This window comes from Mauremys mutica, chromosome 13 (assembly GCF_020497125.1).
Source record: "Mauremys mutica isolate MM-2020 ecotype Southern chromosome 13, ASM2049712v1, whole genome shotgun sequence".
Taxonomy (NCBI): Eukaryota; Metazoa; Chordata; order Testudines; family Geoemydidae; genus Mauremys; species Mauremys mutica.
In genome coordinates, this window is record NC_059084.1 from 18,124,401 (window position 1) to 18,141,972 (window position 17,572).

Sequence of the window (17,572 nt, forward strand, 5' to 3'; positions counted from 1 at the left end):
TGGAAGTGCCCTGCAGATGTGGCCACTTACTAATTGCAGCGCTGGTGGAGGCTTTCCAGCGCTGCAAATCGCCAGTGTAGCCATACCCTCAGAGGGCTGAGGTGTGGAACACGCTGTCAGAAGGCTTAAAAGAGCAACTCCGATGTGGAAACTACAGAACATTAACCACCAAAAAAGAATGTAAACCTTTTGTTTGTGGCATCTGACTCTCATGATGAAAATGAACGTGCAGTGACCCACACTGATTTGAATAATTATCGAGCAGAACCCGTCATCAGTACTGTACACTTCGTATTCTGTGTTGTAATTGAAATCAATATATTTTAAAATATAGAGAAAACACAAAAATATTTAATAGTATACTAAAAATAGTATTCTGTTATTGTTTAACAGGGCGATTTAAAATTGTGATTAATCAGGACTATTTTTTTAATCTTGCGATTGATCATGATTAATTTTTTTAGTCATTCGACAGCCCTAAGTTCCATTTTAAATATTAGATGCTTTATTTTTTAATTTTTACTTTCTCATGCCAAATAATCACTTCACATTTATCTGCAAGCAACTAATGAGAAATTTTTTTCTAAAGCAGTTGAGTCCAAAAGCCATCCTGAAATTAATGGGCATTCTTGATTTCTTTCGAGTTTTTGATAAGACAAAACTGGTAGTTTGTAGTGAGGCCTTATTGCTGACCCACTCTGAAAGTGGACTGTTTACCATGTAAATTGACCGCCTGTCCTATTAACCCTTAAAGGTAATCTGAAGACTGGTGTAGAAATTTGTTTTATACCTTTTTTGCTGCTTTATAATGTACAAAGAAGGCTGAGAGTATGTTGAATGTTAAGTGGTCCTTTTCTGCATGATGTCAATGTGTGTTAGAATAAAACATATGGAATATTCTGTTTTTCTAAAAGATACATGCTAGGAAAGTTTTATGGCCTGTGTTACGCAGGAGGCCACACTAGATGATCCTAGTGGTCCCTTCTGGCTGTGAAATCTATGAACCTGTAGCCAAAGAGTTATGGAGTCAGAGAATATGTATAAAACAGGTTGAAAAATTAAAGTTCTTAACTAGACAGTTATCACATAAGCCTTCTTGGCTACAGCTCATTTTCCTAACTAGCAATAACTCTTTTTCACACAACTGGGTAAAACATCATATTGATTTCTCCAAATTAATTTGTAAATATTACTGTAGTTTTCTTTAGTTTTCTATTTTATTAGTCAGCTTATGTTAACTTAATATAAATACAGTCTACAGGCAATAAGCCTCTTTTAAAACCAAGAGACTAGCTACTCAAGCCTGACTTGACTAGCTGGGAGAACATGGAGAACTGCTGCTGCAACTCATAGAGAAAACAAGTTTTTTGAGAAGAGGGTTACATTAAAATTCAGCATTGAACAAAATAGTATCAGAACATTTTGTTATGGTCAGAAACCAAGTGTGAGGATGTCTTTTTTTTAGGCAAATGAATCTGTCACTTTCAGTCCTTTGGGCTCTTTTTTTGAGCCCCATGAATGTCACTGGTCAGCTCAGCTGCTCAGCCTGGCTCAAAGGAAGTGAGGTGATGAACGTTTAAAAGACGCCAGCACCATCATGCGAACACTTAGTTGTCCATGACTTCTAGGAAACTGAAACTCTTCTATTTAGAAACAGTTATGACCATTTTCTTATGTCTTCCTCCGGTGTGGATTTCTAAGGAAGTTTTTATGAAAAGAGTATCTTTGCTTAGGAAATTTATCTGCTGCTTATTCCCCAAGTGAAGTCATAAGGTATTTGAAATTATTTTGGGAATTTGCACTGATTTCAGCTGCTGGTGGTCTGTACTCAGAGAAGCTGGATGGGTGAAAACCTCAAGTGTACACTGGAAAAACTGTAATATGCACCCATGCACCCTTGCTCAAGTACTGAGTATGTTTAAGCAGTGCAAATTACAGCTTTCCTTTTTGCACTTGGGGTTTTCACTCTCACAGCTACATCTATAGTTTGTTACAATTTCAACAACTGATAGCCAATTCCTCTAATCCCACATGATTTCAGAAGTCTTTACTAGTATATGTATTACATATGCATAACCTCTAATGTGTTATTACTATATATAGAAGCATGCGAGCAGGGAGAGCCACTTCCACCATCTCTGTGGTGGAAACACACAGTACCTGTTTAGCAGTGCAGAGCAGTGCTGCATATCACTTAAGGATAGAAAGAGATAAGTTCTACCAGATGTAATTGAAATCTCAGGTGAACATAATATCAGCCAAACTGGAGCTTGACTAGGATAGTATTGTTAAAACCCTTACTCTTGCCAAAAGTGCTATGGGATATTTAGAGGCTAAAAGTGATCTGTCTACATCTCTGGAAAAAAAGCAGCTTAAGCTGGAATGACATAAAGGGAAGAGTATTGCTTCCTGCACCACCTACTTTGTCCTCTATTCAGCTATGTAGCTTTAGAAATCTAACAAGATCACAATCTGAGTTGATGAGACTGATGGCCTTTGTGACATTAGTCATGTCCAGAGCAACCAGTTATGATGCCGCAGTATTATGGTTTGACGTTAAATGAGGAATAATAGTGAATAAACTCTGTCTAAAATTAGGATAACTTTTTTCAAATTATCCCTAATAATTAATGAAGATGGAAAAGAATAGAAAATTAAGTGCCATCAGTGGGATAATTCCTAATGGAATATTCTTTTCAATTTTCCAGGGAGTGTTAGCAGCTCATCGACAAAGGACTAGTACATTTAGGGAGCCTGGGGTCAGTTTGGCTCTACCAGACATGCTTTTTTAAATGCGTTGATGATAATTTTGCCCTTGCCTATGTCAGCACTGAACTATTTTCATTTATAGTTAAGGGGATTTTTGTGCAAACAGTTCTCAGCAACAGTGCCAATTCCTACTGTAGGCAAAGCTGTGGAGACTGCAAGTCTTAGCTTGCACTACTCCCTATTGGGGAACCTGTCACCTCTACAGGGCACATCTCTGTATTGCGTATGAGGGTATCTACAAGTCTTGTTACTGGATTATGTCTCCTACACACTGTAGCCTTGTTTCCCCTTATCTCCCCAATTTGTATTCAGTGTGAGCCAATAGTGTGCATATCAGTAGAAAGTAAACCTATTTACAAATATGCATTCTGCATTTAATGAGATAATGTACCTGCACAAATGCTAAATGAGCTCTGTAAACTGCTGTTTGTTTTTTGTTGTGAATATTGTTATTTATTTATTACTTATTTGAAAATACAGATTTGTTTTGAAACCAAACCTGTCTTTCTTGCCTACATTTCAGTCAGAACTAAGACATGGTCCGTTTTACTATATGAAGCAGCCACTCACCACAGACCCTGTTGATGTTGTACCACAGGATGGACGGAATGATTTCTATTGCTGGGTTTGTCATCGGGAAGGCCAAGTCCTCTGCTGTGAACTCTGTCCTCGGGTTTATCATGCTAAGTGTCTGAAACTGACAGCGGAACCAGAGGGTGATTGGTTTTGCCCAGAATGTGAGGTTAGTTTGATATAAGGACCTGTGTATGTGTCTCTTGTTCTTGAGATTCGAGGAAAATTGTCACAGAACCAGAATTAGTTTTCTTTTACTCTGTTTGGACTTCTGTTATTGTGACTGCACCTTGGAAAAAGTAGTAGAACGGGTAGTACAAAGACACTTCTGTTGTCTTGGGTATCTAGATAACATTTGTTTTCTAACCCTGAATCTGCAACTTCCTTTGTTTTCCCATCTGGAGAGAAGCTACATTGCAAAGAATGATCACTTTGTCAAGTACCTCTAACTCTGCAATGTTTGGCTAATTTAACTTGTGCTCCCTCTGTTAATGAGCAGATCAGCTCTATGGGAATGCATAAAAAATTGCTCTGTAGGGCCTACAGAACAGTGGGTATTAATATTATTTCTTGAGAGGAATAAGTAAACATTTACCCCTACATTTTCAGTGATTCTTGGAAAAGAACTGCACATTGTCTCATTATTTCAATATTAGTAAATCCCACATACTGATTTGAGTATTTATTGGGTTAGACCTAGATAATTTTCTCAATTATTCATATCAAAATTCCATAGTCAAATTTGGGAATTGAAGTACTCCGTATCAATAATACGGAGTCAATAATAATGTAGTAGAAAATGGATATAATTTTCTTGTCTCTTTTTAAAGTTTTCTAATATATTCATATTATACACTGAATAAAAGAAATTTCTGAGGAATAAGTTATATTTGTTTTGTTACGCTATCAGCACTGTTGTATTTTCATGGGATAGCTATTACCACCTACTTGAATAATGAAGGGACATTTTAATGTAAAATAGTCATGAAAAACAGTCATCAATAAATGTTTTCTGATTAAGTATTTGTAATCTTAATTTGTAGAAAATTACTGTAGCAGAATGCATAGAAACGCAGAGTAAAGCTATGACAATGCTCACCATTGAACAGCTATCATACTTGCTCAAGTTTGCACTACAGAAAATGAAACAGCCAGGGGTAAGGAAAATATTTTTTTTCATTAGACTCGCATGTATAATTTAATACTGTATAGTTTGTTTCCTTTTGTTGATCTTGGTCATGGCATAGTTTATTGTACATTTGATCTTGAGCTAATTAGTTGCCCACATATATCTTTAGTTGTTGATGGTAAACAGCAATGTAATTTATTATGGTGATGCGTTATCTGTTGGTATGCATGTAAAATGAAAGGTTTCTTGGTATCAGTGTAGACCGCATCAGTGTTAGCACAGCTTTGGATGATAATGTTGTTCTTCTGCTTAATTATTTTATTTGTAGTCTTGATATTCACAGTAGAGTCTGAATGATCAAAAACCTCACACTATGTGTAAGGGGTAGGTCCCATTTTATAGATCATTTTACAGATGGAGAAACTGAGGCTAGGTACAGAACCTAGATCTCATGAGTCCCAGTCAAGTTCAGCAGTCCTAAAGTTTTACTGTTGCTGTATGAGATTCAGGGATTAATTGAGGAATAAATTGAAGGAAGAATTAAGCTAGCAGTTTAACAATATTTAGAGTATATATATATATAAAATGAAACTACAAAATAGAATTCAACATTTCCCCACTCAACAAAGGTGAATGAGAAATTTTCCTTGGTGTGTTGAGGGCCTAAGCAATGAATTTCTACACAGTCAAAGCTTGCCGCTTCTTTTTTTAGCAGCAAAATTGTGTGCTTGAATGTTTCTCCAGGGCTAGAGGGAATGAATCCTTTCTAGCTATTCACTAGCGGCATTGCTGCTGGATGGCTACAACTATCATTCTATAGATGTGGCCTAACCACAAAGTTGCATTGATTTAATTAAAAGGGTGGTGGTACGTTGGTTTATACTTGCTTTGTATTGCTTTAATTTGCAACTTTTCTTTATATGTGCAAGATAAATTTAGGGTCTAGAGTAGTCTTCCCAGAGGGCATGTTTCTACACAATCTTACACATGTTTAGTTAAACCAGTGTGGATCCCTTTGTGGGCAGACGTATATTAACTTAAAACTGTTTTATCAGTTTAGCTTGCTCCTGTAAATTTACAGAGGAAGCTGAGATTGGGGGGTGGTATGGAGCAGAAGGCGACTTCATGTCATGTTTAATTTTTGCCTGATCCTGGGTCTGGCCAGGGGATGAGTCAGAAACTGACAGAAGTTAGAGCAGCTTTAGAATTGTGCTTGGCTGCCTTTGGCTCCAAGGAGCTACTCTAACAGCCAGATTACCAAATTGCAAGTGTGGTCCCCCGATGCTCCCATTTTCCCAGCAATTTCTTCTGTTCTGTGCCAGCAGTACACCATCTGCTGATGGAATCCTGAGAAGGCTGGTTAAGATGGCTCTGATATGCAGGAGTCTGTCTCAGCATCTGTCTTAGTTTTGTCCCTCCATTGCTGTAGGTCTGGAACTTTTAGGAGGATTCAGTTGTCATCTTCATCCCACTCTCCCTCTGCAAGCCTGTGTGTGGACTTCAAGGACTAGTGATAAAGAAGTCAATCTGGCTAGGATCTTCTAGATGATTTGTGAAGGATTGTTTCAAATCCTTTGTTAATAAATTGCCTTCCATTCCCATTCTTACACAGACGATACTATAGAGACGGAAACTCAGAAAATGACTCTGGGTCCACAGTATTACAGTAAGAAGTAATGTTATGAAAACAAGAGTTTGAGTCATTGGCTCTTACTAATTCTGATCACTTGTATATAAATACTTAAGCAAAACAATAACAGCAGTTTCTAGGAAGACCCGCATCTTGAGTATTGTTGAGTTTTGTCCTTTGAAAATCTTCTAACTCTGGTATTGTAAATCTTGTGCTATTATAATGAGCTATTAGAAATTCTAACTGCTTCTTTTCAGAAGCAAAGTTACATTGTTTGTTTACAAAAGAGTATGCCAAGAATTATTATCTTTGCATTGTGAAAATGCAGCTAGAAAGATGTTGCTTAATGAATATATTTGGGGTATTTCCTCCTTCAAGCTTGTGACTAACACCTGTCAATCAAGACATAGTATTTTTAAATTGAAGCTGATTATCTCTGGAGTATTATAGTCCATATATTCTAGAAAAATATGGTACTATGTGCCTTTTATTTGTTAGGATTTTTATTATTTATATCCTGAAATATAAAATAGACTGTACAACAAAAAAATTTTTCTTTCTTTCTTTCTATCTTTCTTTCTTTCTTACACACACACACACTCTCTCTCTCTCTCTCTCTCTCTCTCCCCCCTAATCAGGATGATCCAATTTAGAGATTTTTGCCCTTATTAAGCAGAATTCACTGTTAAATAAAATGTTATTTTGTGCCTGACAAAATTCTCCTATTGGTTCCCTGTTCCTGTAATTCATTCACAGGAAACCAGTTGGTTCATGAAATAATTCAAGGTGTAACGCAAATCTGTCTGAATTTCTCCCTCTTCCCTGCAAACTAGGATAAAATTTGGCAGATGGAGAAATACAGAGCCACCAAGTTTCTGAGGGATTTTGTGGGACTGGGGGATTGAAGTAGGCTAGCTGTATACAGCATCTAATAAGGGAGAATTAAAACAGTTCTGCTTTGCTAAGCCACCTTTGATAAAGGTATTTTGAGGAGAAATGAGGCACTGTCGAGTGTGAATGTCAGAAAGACCTTCAGGTATCTCAGTTGAGCAGAATTACTGTCATAGTTGTGCAACAATCCTTATATTGGGTTAAATTTGTTTCTCCCCCATTAAGTGGTTTGTACTATATATAACATCAGTCTATCCAAAAAAAAAGCCTGATGGAAAAATATAATGTCAGATACTTCTTAATTGTTTTTAGAAAAGCATAAGTTGGAGGCCTTATGCTCCTATAGCTGTTTCAGCAATAGAAATTATTTAAATCCAGGCCTCTGGCTACCAGAGGCTGAACATACCATGAAATAAACCCCTTCAGTCCATTCTGTTCTGTTGTAGCCTTTTTCTTCTTCATTAATTGTATTATCAGTAGTTCCAAAGAAGGACTTTTGCTCAGACCTCCCAGGAATTGCAAATGTTGGGCTGTTGAAGCTGTTTGGTATTGGTAATGTGTGGTTTGCTTGTTTTTTCCTGTTTAACAGACAGAGCCATTTCAAAAGCCAGTTTCACTGGATCAACACCCAGATTATGCAGAATATATCTTTCATCCAATGGACCTTTGTACATTAGAAAAGGTTAGTTTGCAGCTAGGGGAAGAAGCTTTATTTTAAAGTTCAGTTACTTTAGTTGGGATTGTTTGGGTTTTTTATACTGTTTGTAAGTATTTTGGTACTAATTTGTGTTAATAATACCTGTTTCTAAAATCAGTGTAATACCATTTTACTATTTAATCCTCCTGCTCTTACTGAGTCCTGGACTCAATTTTATGGGTAAATCTGCAAATAGTCTTTACTGTACCTGAGCTCAGCTCGTTCCTAGGGGAGAAAGAAGGCTGCCAAAGAATCAGTCATGACCCCCTGATTCTCAGTCAGTTGGCCCCATCATAAGTTAACGTTTCAGAAGTTCAGCTTTAATTTATGCCACAAAGGTGAGATTCCTCAAGGTTTTTACACCAGTGTAGAATTGAACATTGCAGAGTCTGCTCCACCATGCCCTTTCTTTGTCATGACACACTCCCTCCCTTCCTGCTGGTAGTGGGATGGAATGAGGTAGTGGTTTTCTGACTCAGAGAGTGGTAGATCTACCTCCAACGATTTTCTGTTGGCAGACATTTCCCCCTATACATGGTGAATTCTCCAGCACACATCTCTGTCTGCTTTAATTTCACTTGGGACCATGGGTAGACCAGGGAATCCAAACCACTGTATTGTATTCGGTATGCTATAACATGGCCCCTATCTTTTAGAACTCTCTTGACCCATTAACCCAGTAATTGCAGGTAATGTAAAGTGAAAATGGGGGAGTAGAGGAAACTGGAGACTGCATTTTCTGCATACAGATGTATACCATATACACATCATACCAGGGAAATACCCATTTTTAAAAAAATTTGAAAGAATTATTGAATGCCTCTTACACATTTTTTTTAATTACGTGAAGTACATTTTGACAGTGAATGTACTTTTGGAGTAGTAAAAAAGTACATGGGGCATGTTCTGATTCTGAAAACAGTTTTTGCATATATAACAACCACATGATTAATTGTGTGCACTAACATTTATTAATAGGGTGGTTGATAGGAAAAATAGTTTTAAAAGGGATGTCCTTTACATTGGGAAATGATCTCTGCTTCTTCATATATTTCTGATGTTCTTCTTTGCAGAATGTTAAAAAGAAAATGTATGGTTGCACTGAAGCATTTTTGGCTGATGCCAAATGGATTTTGCACAATTGCATTATTTACAATGGGGGTAAGTGTGTGCTTGCTTCCAGGAAATTAAAATTGTGAAAAGAACTGTAATAGTAGAGCAGTTTCTAGATTCATAGTTGGTGAATGCTGAAAATATCTACCTGTTAACTACTCTAGTGCCTAAAGAAATAGAGTATGTTTGGAGAACTGTCACAGGAGCAAATACTGTCTGTGCTCATTATCTCACCAACAGTCCCAACTTAAAATGTGTGGTCTTCAGTGGCATGCACAATGGGGAGTGCTTTGTAAAAGCTTTATTTGAGGAAACTTTATATTTCATGGATCAGTTAAAAGAAGCGCCTCAACAATAAAGTTGCACTGCTATTTAACAACTTCCATGCAAATGCAGGAACAGACGAGAGAGAATTCTAGACTGAAACTTGACTCTTGAAACTAGACTGAAACTACCCCTCAGAATCATCCCAATGCAAACTGTCTGGGAAGGGGTGTTAAGAGAAAAGCTTTCACATAGCTATTGCCATGTTATGCATGGGATTAAAGAGGAAATGATAGTTTATTGCTTTCACAAGCACTACATTTATACAGACTTTAAAATGCTTTTTTAGATGATTTTCCTTTCAAATGGATCTCATTTACCTGAATATTGAACTTTTTTAGTAGGAAAATGTAAATTTTAATCTAATTTTAGGACAACAATCATTTTAGTTGATCCTCTTTCCTTATCATTCCCTTAGGAAATCACAAATTGACACAAACAGCAAAAGTCATAATCAAAATCTGTGAACATGAGGTACGTGTTCCCCAGTTAATTTAATTTTTCTGGCTGCATCAGTTAAAATGTAAAGGACATTTTTATAGATTCATGTGTGAAGTATAAAATGTTTTATTTAATCATAGTTTCAGTCTTTAAGTATGATAGTCTTAAACTTGCTGGATTAAATTTTCTAGTCTTAAACTTGCTAGTCAGATGTGTAAATGGTCATTTGCACTTGCATTAATGCAGTGGCAGTTCTGAAAGTCTGGGCCTGAGCATTTGGCACTAGAAAGTTAAAACTGACTTTTGTAAACGTAATTCATTTGGCCCATAGCAGTTGCAAATTGTCTAATGATCTGACTCTTTGTATCTAAACTCACCGATTTCTACACCTCTGGGTCATCCCATCAGTGCCCCCAATTCTTATAAAGAAGTTCTGAAAATTTGGTGATTCTGAATAATACAAATTAAAAGCGTGGTGGCTGATCTTCTTGATTTTATTTTTGTCACTGAGACACATGACAGTGATAAAATATAATCTGAATTGTGATCTATGATGTGACAATTTATTTTATCAACTATAGGATACACCTATGATGGGTAGAGAAGTATTACATTTTACTTTAACAATGGTAAATTTTTCATTGTTTTAGTTTAAAAAGAAGTATATGCAGCTTAATCATGCTGATTAATCTGTCCTGAATAATAACCTCATCAGAATCCTTCAGTGTATCTTTCACATGTAAAATGTTCTGTATGATGTTCCTGGCAACCAAATATGGGGAAGAGCAAATGCTTCTCAAAACCATGTTGTAATGAGTTGGCAAAAAGTATAATTATCTAAAAGGGATCTGTGGCTGCACATTTTCCTCCTAGTGGTAGCAGGATCCTCAACAGAATTGAAGAATAATGTTTTAATCACAGCTTAGATTGTTTTGAACTCTGTAGTAGCTGCTCACTTTCTTGTTTCAGATGAATGAAATTGAAGTGTGTCCAGAATGTTATTTAGCTGCTTGCCAAAAACGAGAGAACTGGTTTTGTGAGCCTTGTGTAAGTCAAAGATTTTTTGTAGTTTAACACTTTTCTTAAGCAAAAAAGTTACCATTAAGTGTGTATGAATATATTGTTTCTTGTGCCCCTTGTTTTAAATCAGTGAGTGGTTATGGATCTGGACCAAGGGAAAAAATTTAAAAATCTGCTTATTGTGGCTGCAATGGATATGAAAAGTCAAAAGTTGAGTTACTTGGTGTGCTCTTTTGCACATCCATGCTCTTCATAGTGAGTCCAAATGGATTTCTCGGTTCTGGGGAACAAACACAGAAGTTAGGGATTTTGCTAAACATACCTTAATGTTATCAGAGATGTTTGACTGTCGTACTGTGCACTGTTACAAAGGATATGTACAGTCTGATGATTACAGATGGCGTTGACATCTAGTACTGGATGATGGAAATGTTTTAAAATTGACTTGTCTCCTGCCTATTCCCTGAGCCCCCAAAGAAAATATCCTTATTCTTGGGTCATCTGTGCTTACATTTGACACTTGGAAGCAGGGTAGGATTTTTAATATGTGACTGTGCATTTCTGGGCTTGAAAATGTAGCTTGCACATCTTCTGATGATGACATTTTAAATATCATACCAGGTATGCCTAACCTATAACAGACATATATTAAGATACAACAGTGGTCCCCAACCTTTTTGTGGCCACTAGCACATTTGTGTTTTCAGAAGAGTGTGGCGGGCGCCAACAATTACTCACATAAAGGGCTGGCTCCAGGCACCAGTGGAGCAAGCACGTGCCTGGGGCAGTACATGCTACGGGGTGGCATTCCGTCCATTCTGCAGAGTCGGAGCATTTGTTTTTTGTTTTTGTTTTTTGGGTTTTTTTGGCGCCAGTTCTGGGCAGTGCAGAGAGAAACTTGGAGGACAGAGAACACTGGCGCCTGCAGCCTTGGAGTACTCTGTCCCCAGCAGGCACGGGGCCCCGGCTTCTCTCCCCTGCTGGGCACTAGGTGGGCCCGCGCCTGCCGGGGACAGAGAGCACCGGCACCCGCAGCCTGCAGCCTCGGTGAAGCCAGAGAGAAGCCGCAGCCCTGCACCTGCCAGGGACAGAGAACACCAGTGCCTGCAGCCCTGGAGTTCTCTGTCTCCGGCTGGCGTGGGGCTGCAGCTTCTCTCCCCTGCTGGGCACTAGGTGGGCGCACATAAATGCCCCGGCGGGCGCCATGGCGGGGACCACTGAGATACAACTTCTCAAGCAGAAATGTATAGTCCAAGACCTAACCCTTCAAGCCTTCTGCATGCAGAATTCCCCTTGCTTCAGGGGAAATGAGAGCTTTGAAGACCAGGCTCATACTTAGACAGAGTGCAACAAACATTTAGGACAGGAAAAGGAAAAAAGAAAGCTATCAGAATATCCAGTTTGAATATGTAGAAGTGCTGGTGCTTTTGCAAAGAATTGCTGCTTACATTATTTTGATGGGTTTACTATGGTTTCTCGTAAGTACATATTATATTTGGTTTACATTTTAGATTTTTGAAAATTATAATTATCATTATTATAAAGGCTTATTTCTAATGGTTGGGATATGCATAAACCTAAAAGCTCCATAATAATGTACAGTTTGCAGAATAGTGATTGATTAATTTATGGAAATAATCATTGGGTAATAAGCTCTTCCAGACAGGGATTGTATCTTCCTTCTTATTTGGAAAGTGCCTTATGCATTGTGGGCCTTGTTGCGATCTAAATAATGAATAAAATGAAAAACCACTCTCTGTGTCAGAAATTGGAAAATAATATATTGCTTACAATATGTTCTCACTGTGTGCTGTGCATCTTCTTCTAGAGCAATCCCCACCCTTTGGTCTGGGCTAAACTCAAAGGCTTTCCATTCTGGCCTGCTAAAGCACTGAGGGATAAAGATGGGCAAGTCGATGCCCGTTTCTTTGGCCAACACGACAGGTGGGAATTCAATCAAAATGTGTGTGAATTGCCTGTGTTTTCTAAATTGTGATAATTCTGCACTGTCAAAAGTTGTTTACACTATCCTGTCTTTGAATGTTTGATGGTAATAGCCGGAACAGTACTATCTAATGTATTTATCTGATCTAATCTATCTAAATGTTTTTAAATTAACATTTTGCCACATATTAAAATGAGGAGATATCTTTCATATCCATGTCCTTAGTAAATTGTTAAGATGATGGTGTTGTATGGCTGAAAAACCATGGATGTTAGCGATGGAAAAGGCCTTTTAAGTGTCTGTGTCCATTCTCTGGCCAGTGTAAGAATAAATACATCATTTTGGATGAAAAACTCACATTGTAAAATGTAGTATCCTCATTTGAAATGCCAGTTTATCTCCAGAGAGAGTTTGGTTAATTCATTTCACTTAGCCTGGTCAGAGCTCTACTAGATAGAGGATACAGTGACCACTAACGGTGGGTTTAGCAAGAATTGAAAACATGAATCTATAGGGCTGTATGAGGCCGTGCATTTATGTACTCTTTATGGCTATGGAATAATTAAGTCAGAGCTCCTGGAATTTTATAGTCACCTGTAGGTTTGGTAGGTCTGGAGTTGGATAGCTACATGACATCATGCACAATAAAATAAAATAAATTCTCGAAACCTCTCTACAGCACCTGAACTGGTAGAACTTCAGAGTATACTACACAGTATGCATACAATTTTACACTGTAAAGAATGTGCTAAACAGTCCTTCTAAAACAAACTCTCTGATAGGCTTTTCTACTTTGTCCCTAACCCCAGCCAGTCTAGATTCAAAGATTGTTTTTAGGGGATCTTTTTACAGACTTAATGAATTTTCTAGGTGAGGAGTCATTTCACTGGTTGTGTTTCTGAGTCAAAAAATACATTAGTGGTAATCTAAAACACAAATTATTTACCAAAAAACCCTACTAACGATGCAAGATTAATTAAAGTAAGAGGACATTCAAGATTTTTTAGAAGATACATTGCGTGTTTGTCTTGGGATATTATGATATTAAAATAAATTAATCTGGGTTAAAAACTAGCAAATTTCAAATAAACAATGTGGAATTTAATTTTATAGCTTTCCTTTTTTCTTTTTGCTGTTTTGTATATAGGGCCTGGGTTCCAATAAATAATTGCTACCTCATGTCTAAAGAAATTCCTTTTTCTGTGAAAAAGACTAAAAGCATCTTCAACAGTGCAATGCAAGAGATGGAGGTTTATGTGGAGAATATTCGTAGAAAGTTTGGAGTATTTAATTACGCACCTTTCCGGACACCATATACTCCCAACAACCAATACCAAATGTTATTAGATCCTGCAAACCCAGCAGCTGGAACTGCAAAGACAGACAAACAAGAGAAAATCAAACTGAACTTCGACATGACAGCATCACCCAAGATTCTAATGAGCAAATCTATGCTGAGCAACACTGGTCGAAGGATTTCCTTGACAGATATGCCACGGTCACCAATGAGTACAAACTCATCAGTTCACACTGGATCCGATGTTGAACAGGATGCAGAGAAAAAAGCAACTTCCAGTCATTGTAGTGCAAGTGAAGAGTCCATGGACTTCATTGACAAGAGTTCAGGTAAAAGCTGGGGAAAGAGGGATGCTGCATTTGGTTAAAAACATTTTTTTATTAAATGTAATTAATAAAGACAAGCTTTTTCGCCTGTCAGTTTACAAGGAAGTTGTAGAGGAGGGGAGTTTAATTTTATCCATCAAAAGGCACAGAAAAGAAATAATAGAATTAAACTGCATCAAGGAACATTTAGTTTAAATAGCAGGAAATTTTTGTAACTGTCAGAATAAGAGCTTATGGAGTCGCCATCACTGGAGATATTCAAGTTGAAACGTGATAGACAATTTTTAGGACAAATTTAAGAATAATAAGGTCTATACTACTGTGTACCTGATTCACCATTACATTACTCCATTGAAGTCAATAGAGTTAGACCAGTGTAAAGCCCTTCAGTGCCAGGAGGCAGACTGAATAAGAGGAATCCTGGTCTAGTGCAGGGGTCAGCAACCTTTGGCACACAGCCCATCAGAGTAATCCGTTGCTGGGCCACAAGATATTTTGTTTACAGTAACAGCTTTTCAGAGAGTACCTTCTTAAAGAATTATTTAACTACTGGCACTAATACTAGGTGTAATTTCAAGGGAGCTAATAACTTCAGTTTTTAAGGGTAGGGGAAATGACCTATCTAAACAATATTCAAAGAGCAGTGTAAAGGATTTCATATAAAAATGTGGAAACTGTGGAAAAACTAGATAACACAGCTTAGGGTATAATAGTAAAATGAAGTGAATTCTCAAATGTTGCTCATCTTAAACACAGAACTTAATTCAAGAAACTACCGTTCATGTTTCTCAGTCAAAAGAGGAGCCAAGTGTATGGGAAATAAATACATGAAATATTTGTTCCTTGTCCTTAGATTTTTTTAAATTTCTGAGTTGCTCTTCTGCCTCCCTGTAGAGACTTTTATCTTGGATAGACATTTGAGAAGTCCATTTCCTTAAAAATAACATCTACAGAAGCTGTAAAAACCTTTCTTAAACCAGTTTGTATGTTGTCAGAGGGACTCAGCTTTTTCAGTATATTATCACCGATAATATACACCCTTCTGAATCTCATATTGTTTAGTGATGAACTCTAGTAGAACATCTGCTAGTGCATGTCATGATCAAGAAGGAGAAACTTCTGTACTAGCTGCCTTTTGCTTTAGAGAGCAGGGTTGCTGATAGCATAATCAGTGCTTGATACTCATTGGTAGAGTGTTCATCATCTTGTGAATTGCCACTCTTCTTTGAAGTCCCTGAGTGTAAGGAATTGTAAGGTGAGTCCTGTTTATTTCTCTTTATTTGGGGGGCGGGGAGACTTTGGTCTCAGCGTGTGGTGGAAATTCACTTTTTGGGAAGTATTCCCCTTCATGGAGAAACATTTGTTTGTATTTTACAATCGCTTTTTTTTTTTAAATTGAGGAGTATTTGGATCTTCTTGCTAGTAGTGCCTCCGTATAAGTGACATTGAGTCCCAGTTTTGCTCCGATTGATTTAGTGAGATTAGGATTGGGCCATTTATTTGCAACTCTGCCAGTTACAGCTACAGTGTCAGAAACAATGTTCTGCTCTTCTTGTAAACTCAGCAGAGTCAAAGCATTCAGAAGCATAAACAGAAGTCCAGTTGTTTTTAATTTATTGATGTTGCATAATGCCACCTGATCACTTGATGTCTTCAGACATATGTTAAGCTATTGTGGCAAGTCACCTCTTTTCTCTCATCAGCCCTAGCGCTTCCCCCTCTGGCAATGGTGGGCCTGGGGATAAGCCCCACTCAGGCAGGATTTGCCTTCCCCCTTCTGTGCTCCATTGGTTGTATTTTCAGGGTAGGCCTGAGGGTCAGCTTAAGGGGTGATCCTCCACCAAACAAAACAGAAACGGTCTTATAAACAAAATCGGGGGGTGGGGGGGAGCTTAGGTGTCAGTCCTTCCCTTAGCAGGCACTCAAGTTTGGCTATCTCCCCGATGGGAAGAAGCACAGCCTCTCACCCTAGGGCAGCCTATTTCCCTGCTGCCACTAGTCTGGCAGCAGCTTGTCTTTCTCTCCCCCCCAGGGGTTTTTAAAGGCCTCAGGCAGCCCTTAATTGGATTCAGGTGTACCTAATTGACCTGAGGTAACCCTTTCTCAGCTTCTAGGAAAAAGCGCTAATATATCAGCCTTCCAGGACACACTTGCAGCCATCAGGCCTGACTTTGTCACACTATATAATGTACATGCTAAGTGTCCTATAGTTACCAGGCACTTAAAGGTTAAATATCATAAGGCAACAGAAAACCTCTCTCTCGTGCTACTTTACATAGAGTCGTCATCAAGTCTTCAGTTGCCTTTGAGTGGGGGGATCCAGTTACAACACAGTTCCAGTTTCTGGAATAAACAGAATCTTAGGTGTTTAGAACCAACCCAGATTTGGCTGGAATACTGTCAGGGATCTTTCTGCACTATAAAAGGAAATGGTGCTGTACCTGGTGGTTCTTCGAGGAGTGTCCCTATCGGTGCTCTACTTTAGGTGACTGTGCGCCCTGCGCCTCTAGTTGGAGAATTTTGACAGCAGTACCTGGTCAGGCTGCGCATGCGCTCTCACCGTCTCACACCTGTGTTGGCACTTGACTAGCACTGCACAGACACCTCCCCTCTCAGTTCCCTCTCTACTACCCTTGGTCTGAGTTGGAGCCCCAGCAGTATGTTCACCTGTTTACATCAGAATTAGTTTAGATAGATTAGTCACATAGTTTAGAATAGTTAGGTCAGTTGATTAAGCCCCTTTTCTTCTTTTTCTCCCCCATTTAAAAAAAAAAAAATCCTTGTGACGTTATTTTCCCTCAAAATGCCAGGGTCTCCTGGCTTTAAATGCTGCATTTCCTGCCGGGAGGCAATTCCGATTTCTGACGGACACTCACAACGTGTCTCGTGCCTGGGGGAAATTCATGTGCCCCGGAAGTGCAAAAATTCCGTGGTCCCACGGCCAGACCAAGAAAGCCAGAGACCTTAAGCTGAAACCCCTCCTAATGGAGAAGTCCCTCCGTCCCACCTCAGACCTGGGTTTGCAAACTTCTCCGGCAGTCCTATCACCACATGTGGCTTCTGACAGACACCCCTCCTCCACCTCACAGGAAGGGGACCTGTCTTCTAAAGGACGTGGAAAGAGGAGAGCTAACACTCCCCCTCTGAAGACCACTCCAAAGAAGAAGCGTTCTCCGACTCCATCTACCTCTTTGGTACCCACCACGCTGCAGCGTAATAACTTTGAGTCTGCAAGGACCTCTGGCACTGGCGGTGCCTTTCAAGCCGCAGACCCTAAGCAGGCAGGCTCTAAGAAGGAGGGAAGGGGGAAGACTGCCTCCTCTACCTCGGCACTGACAACACAGAAAAAGCGCTTGGTACCGAGTGACTCTGTACAACAAGCAACACTGCCACCTGCTGGTATTATGCTACATTGCA

The 17,572-nt window shown here is 38.7% G+C and overlaps 1 protein-coding gene across 11 annotated transcripts in view; it reads left to right on the top strand.

The window, feature by feature from the left end:
* The window catches only part of ZMYND8 (zinc finger MYND-type containing 8), a 135,307-nt gene that overhangs the window by 70,809 nt on the left and 46,926 nt on the right, over positions 1–17,572 (top strand). For 9 of the 11 annotated variants that reach the window (XM_044986029.1, XM_044986032.1, XM_044986039.1 and 6 more), the window contains 8 exons: positions 3,293–3,511; positions 4,386–4,499; positions 7,582–7,674; positions 8,763–8,850; positions 9,545–9,600; positions 10,537–10,614; positions 12,416–12,531; positions 13,680–14,158. In XM_044986029.1, coding sequence (XP_044841964.1) covers positions 3,293–3,511; positions 4,386–4,499; positions 7,582–7,674; positions 8,763–8,850; positions 9,545–9,600; positions 10,537–10,614; positions 12,416–12,531; positions 13,680–14,158 — 1,243 coding nt within the window. The remainder of the gene's footprint in view (positions 1–3,292; positions 3,512–4,385; positions 4,500–7,581; positions 7,675–8,762; positions 8,851–9,544; positions 9,601–10,536; positions 10,615–12,415; positions 12,532–13,679; positions 14,159–17,572) is intronic. The other 2 variants (XM_044986030.1, XM_044986035.1) reach the window with 1 other exon arrangement.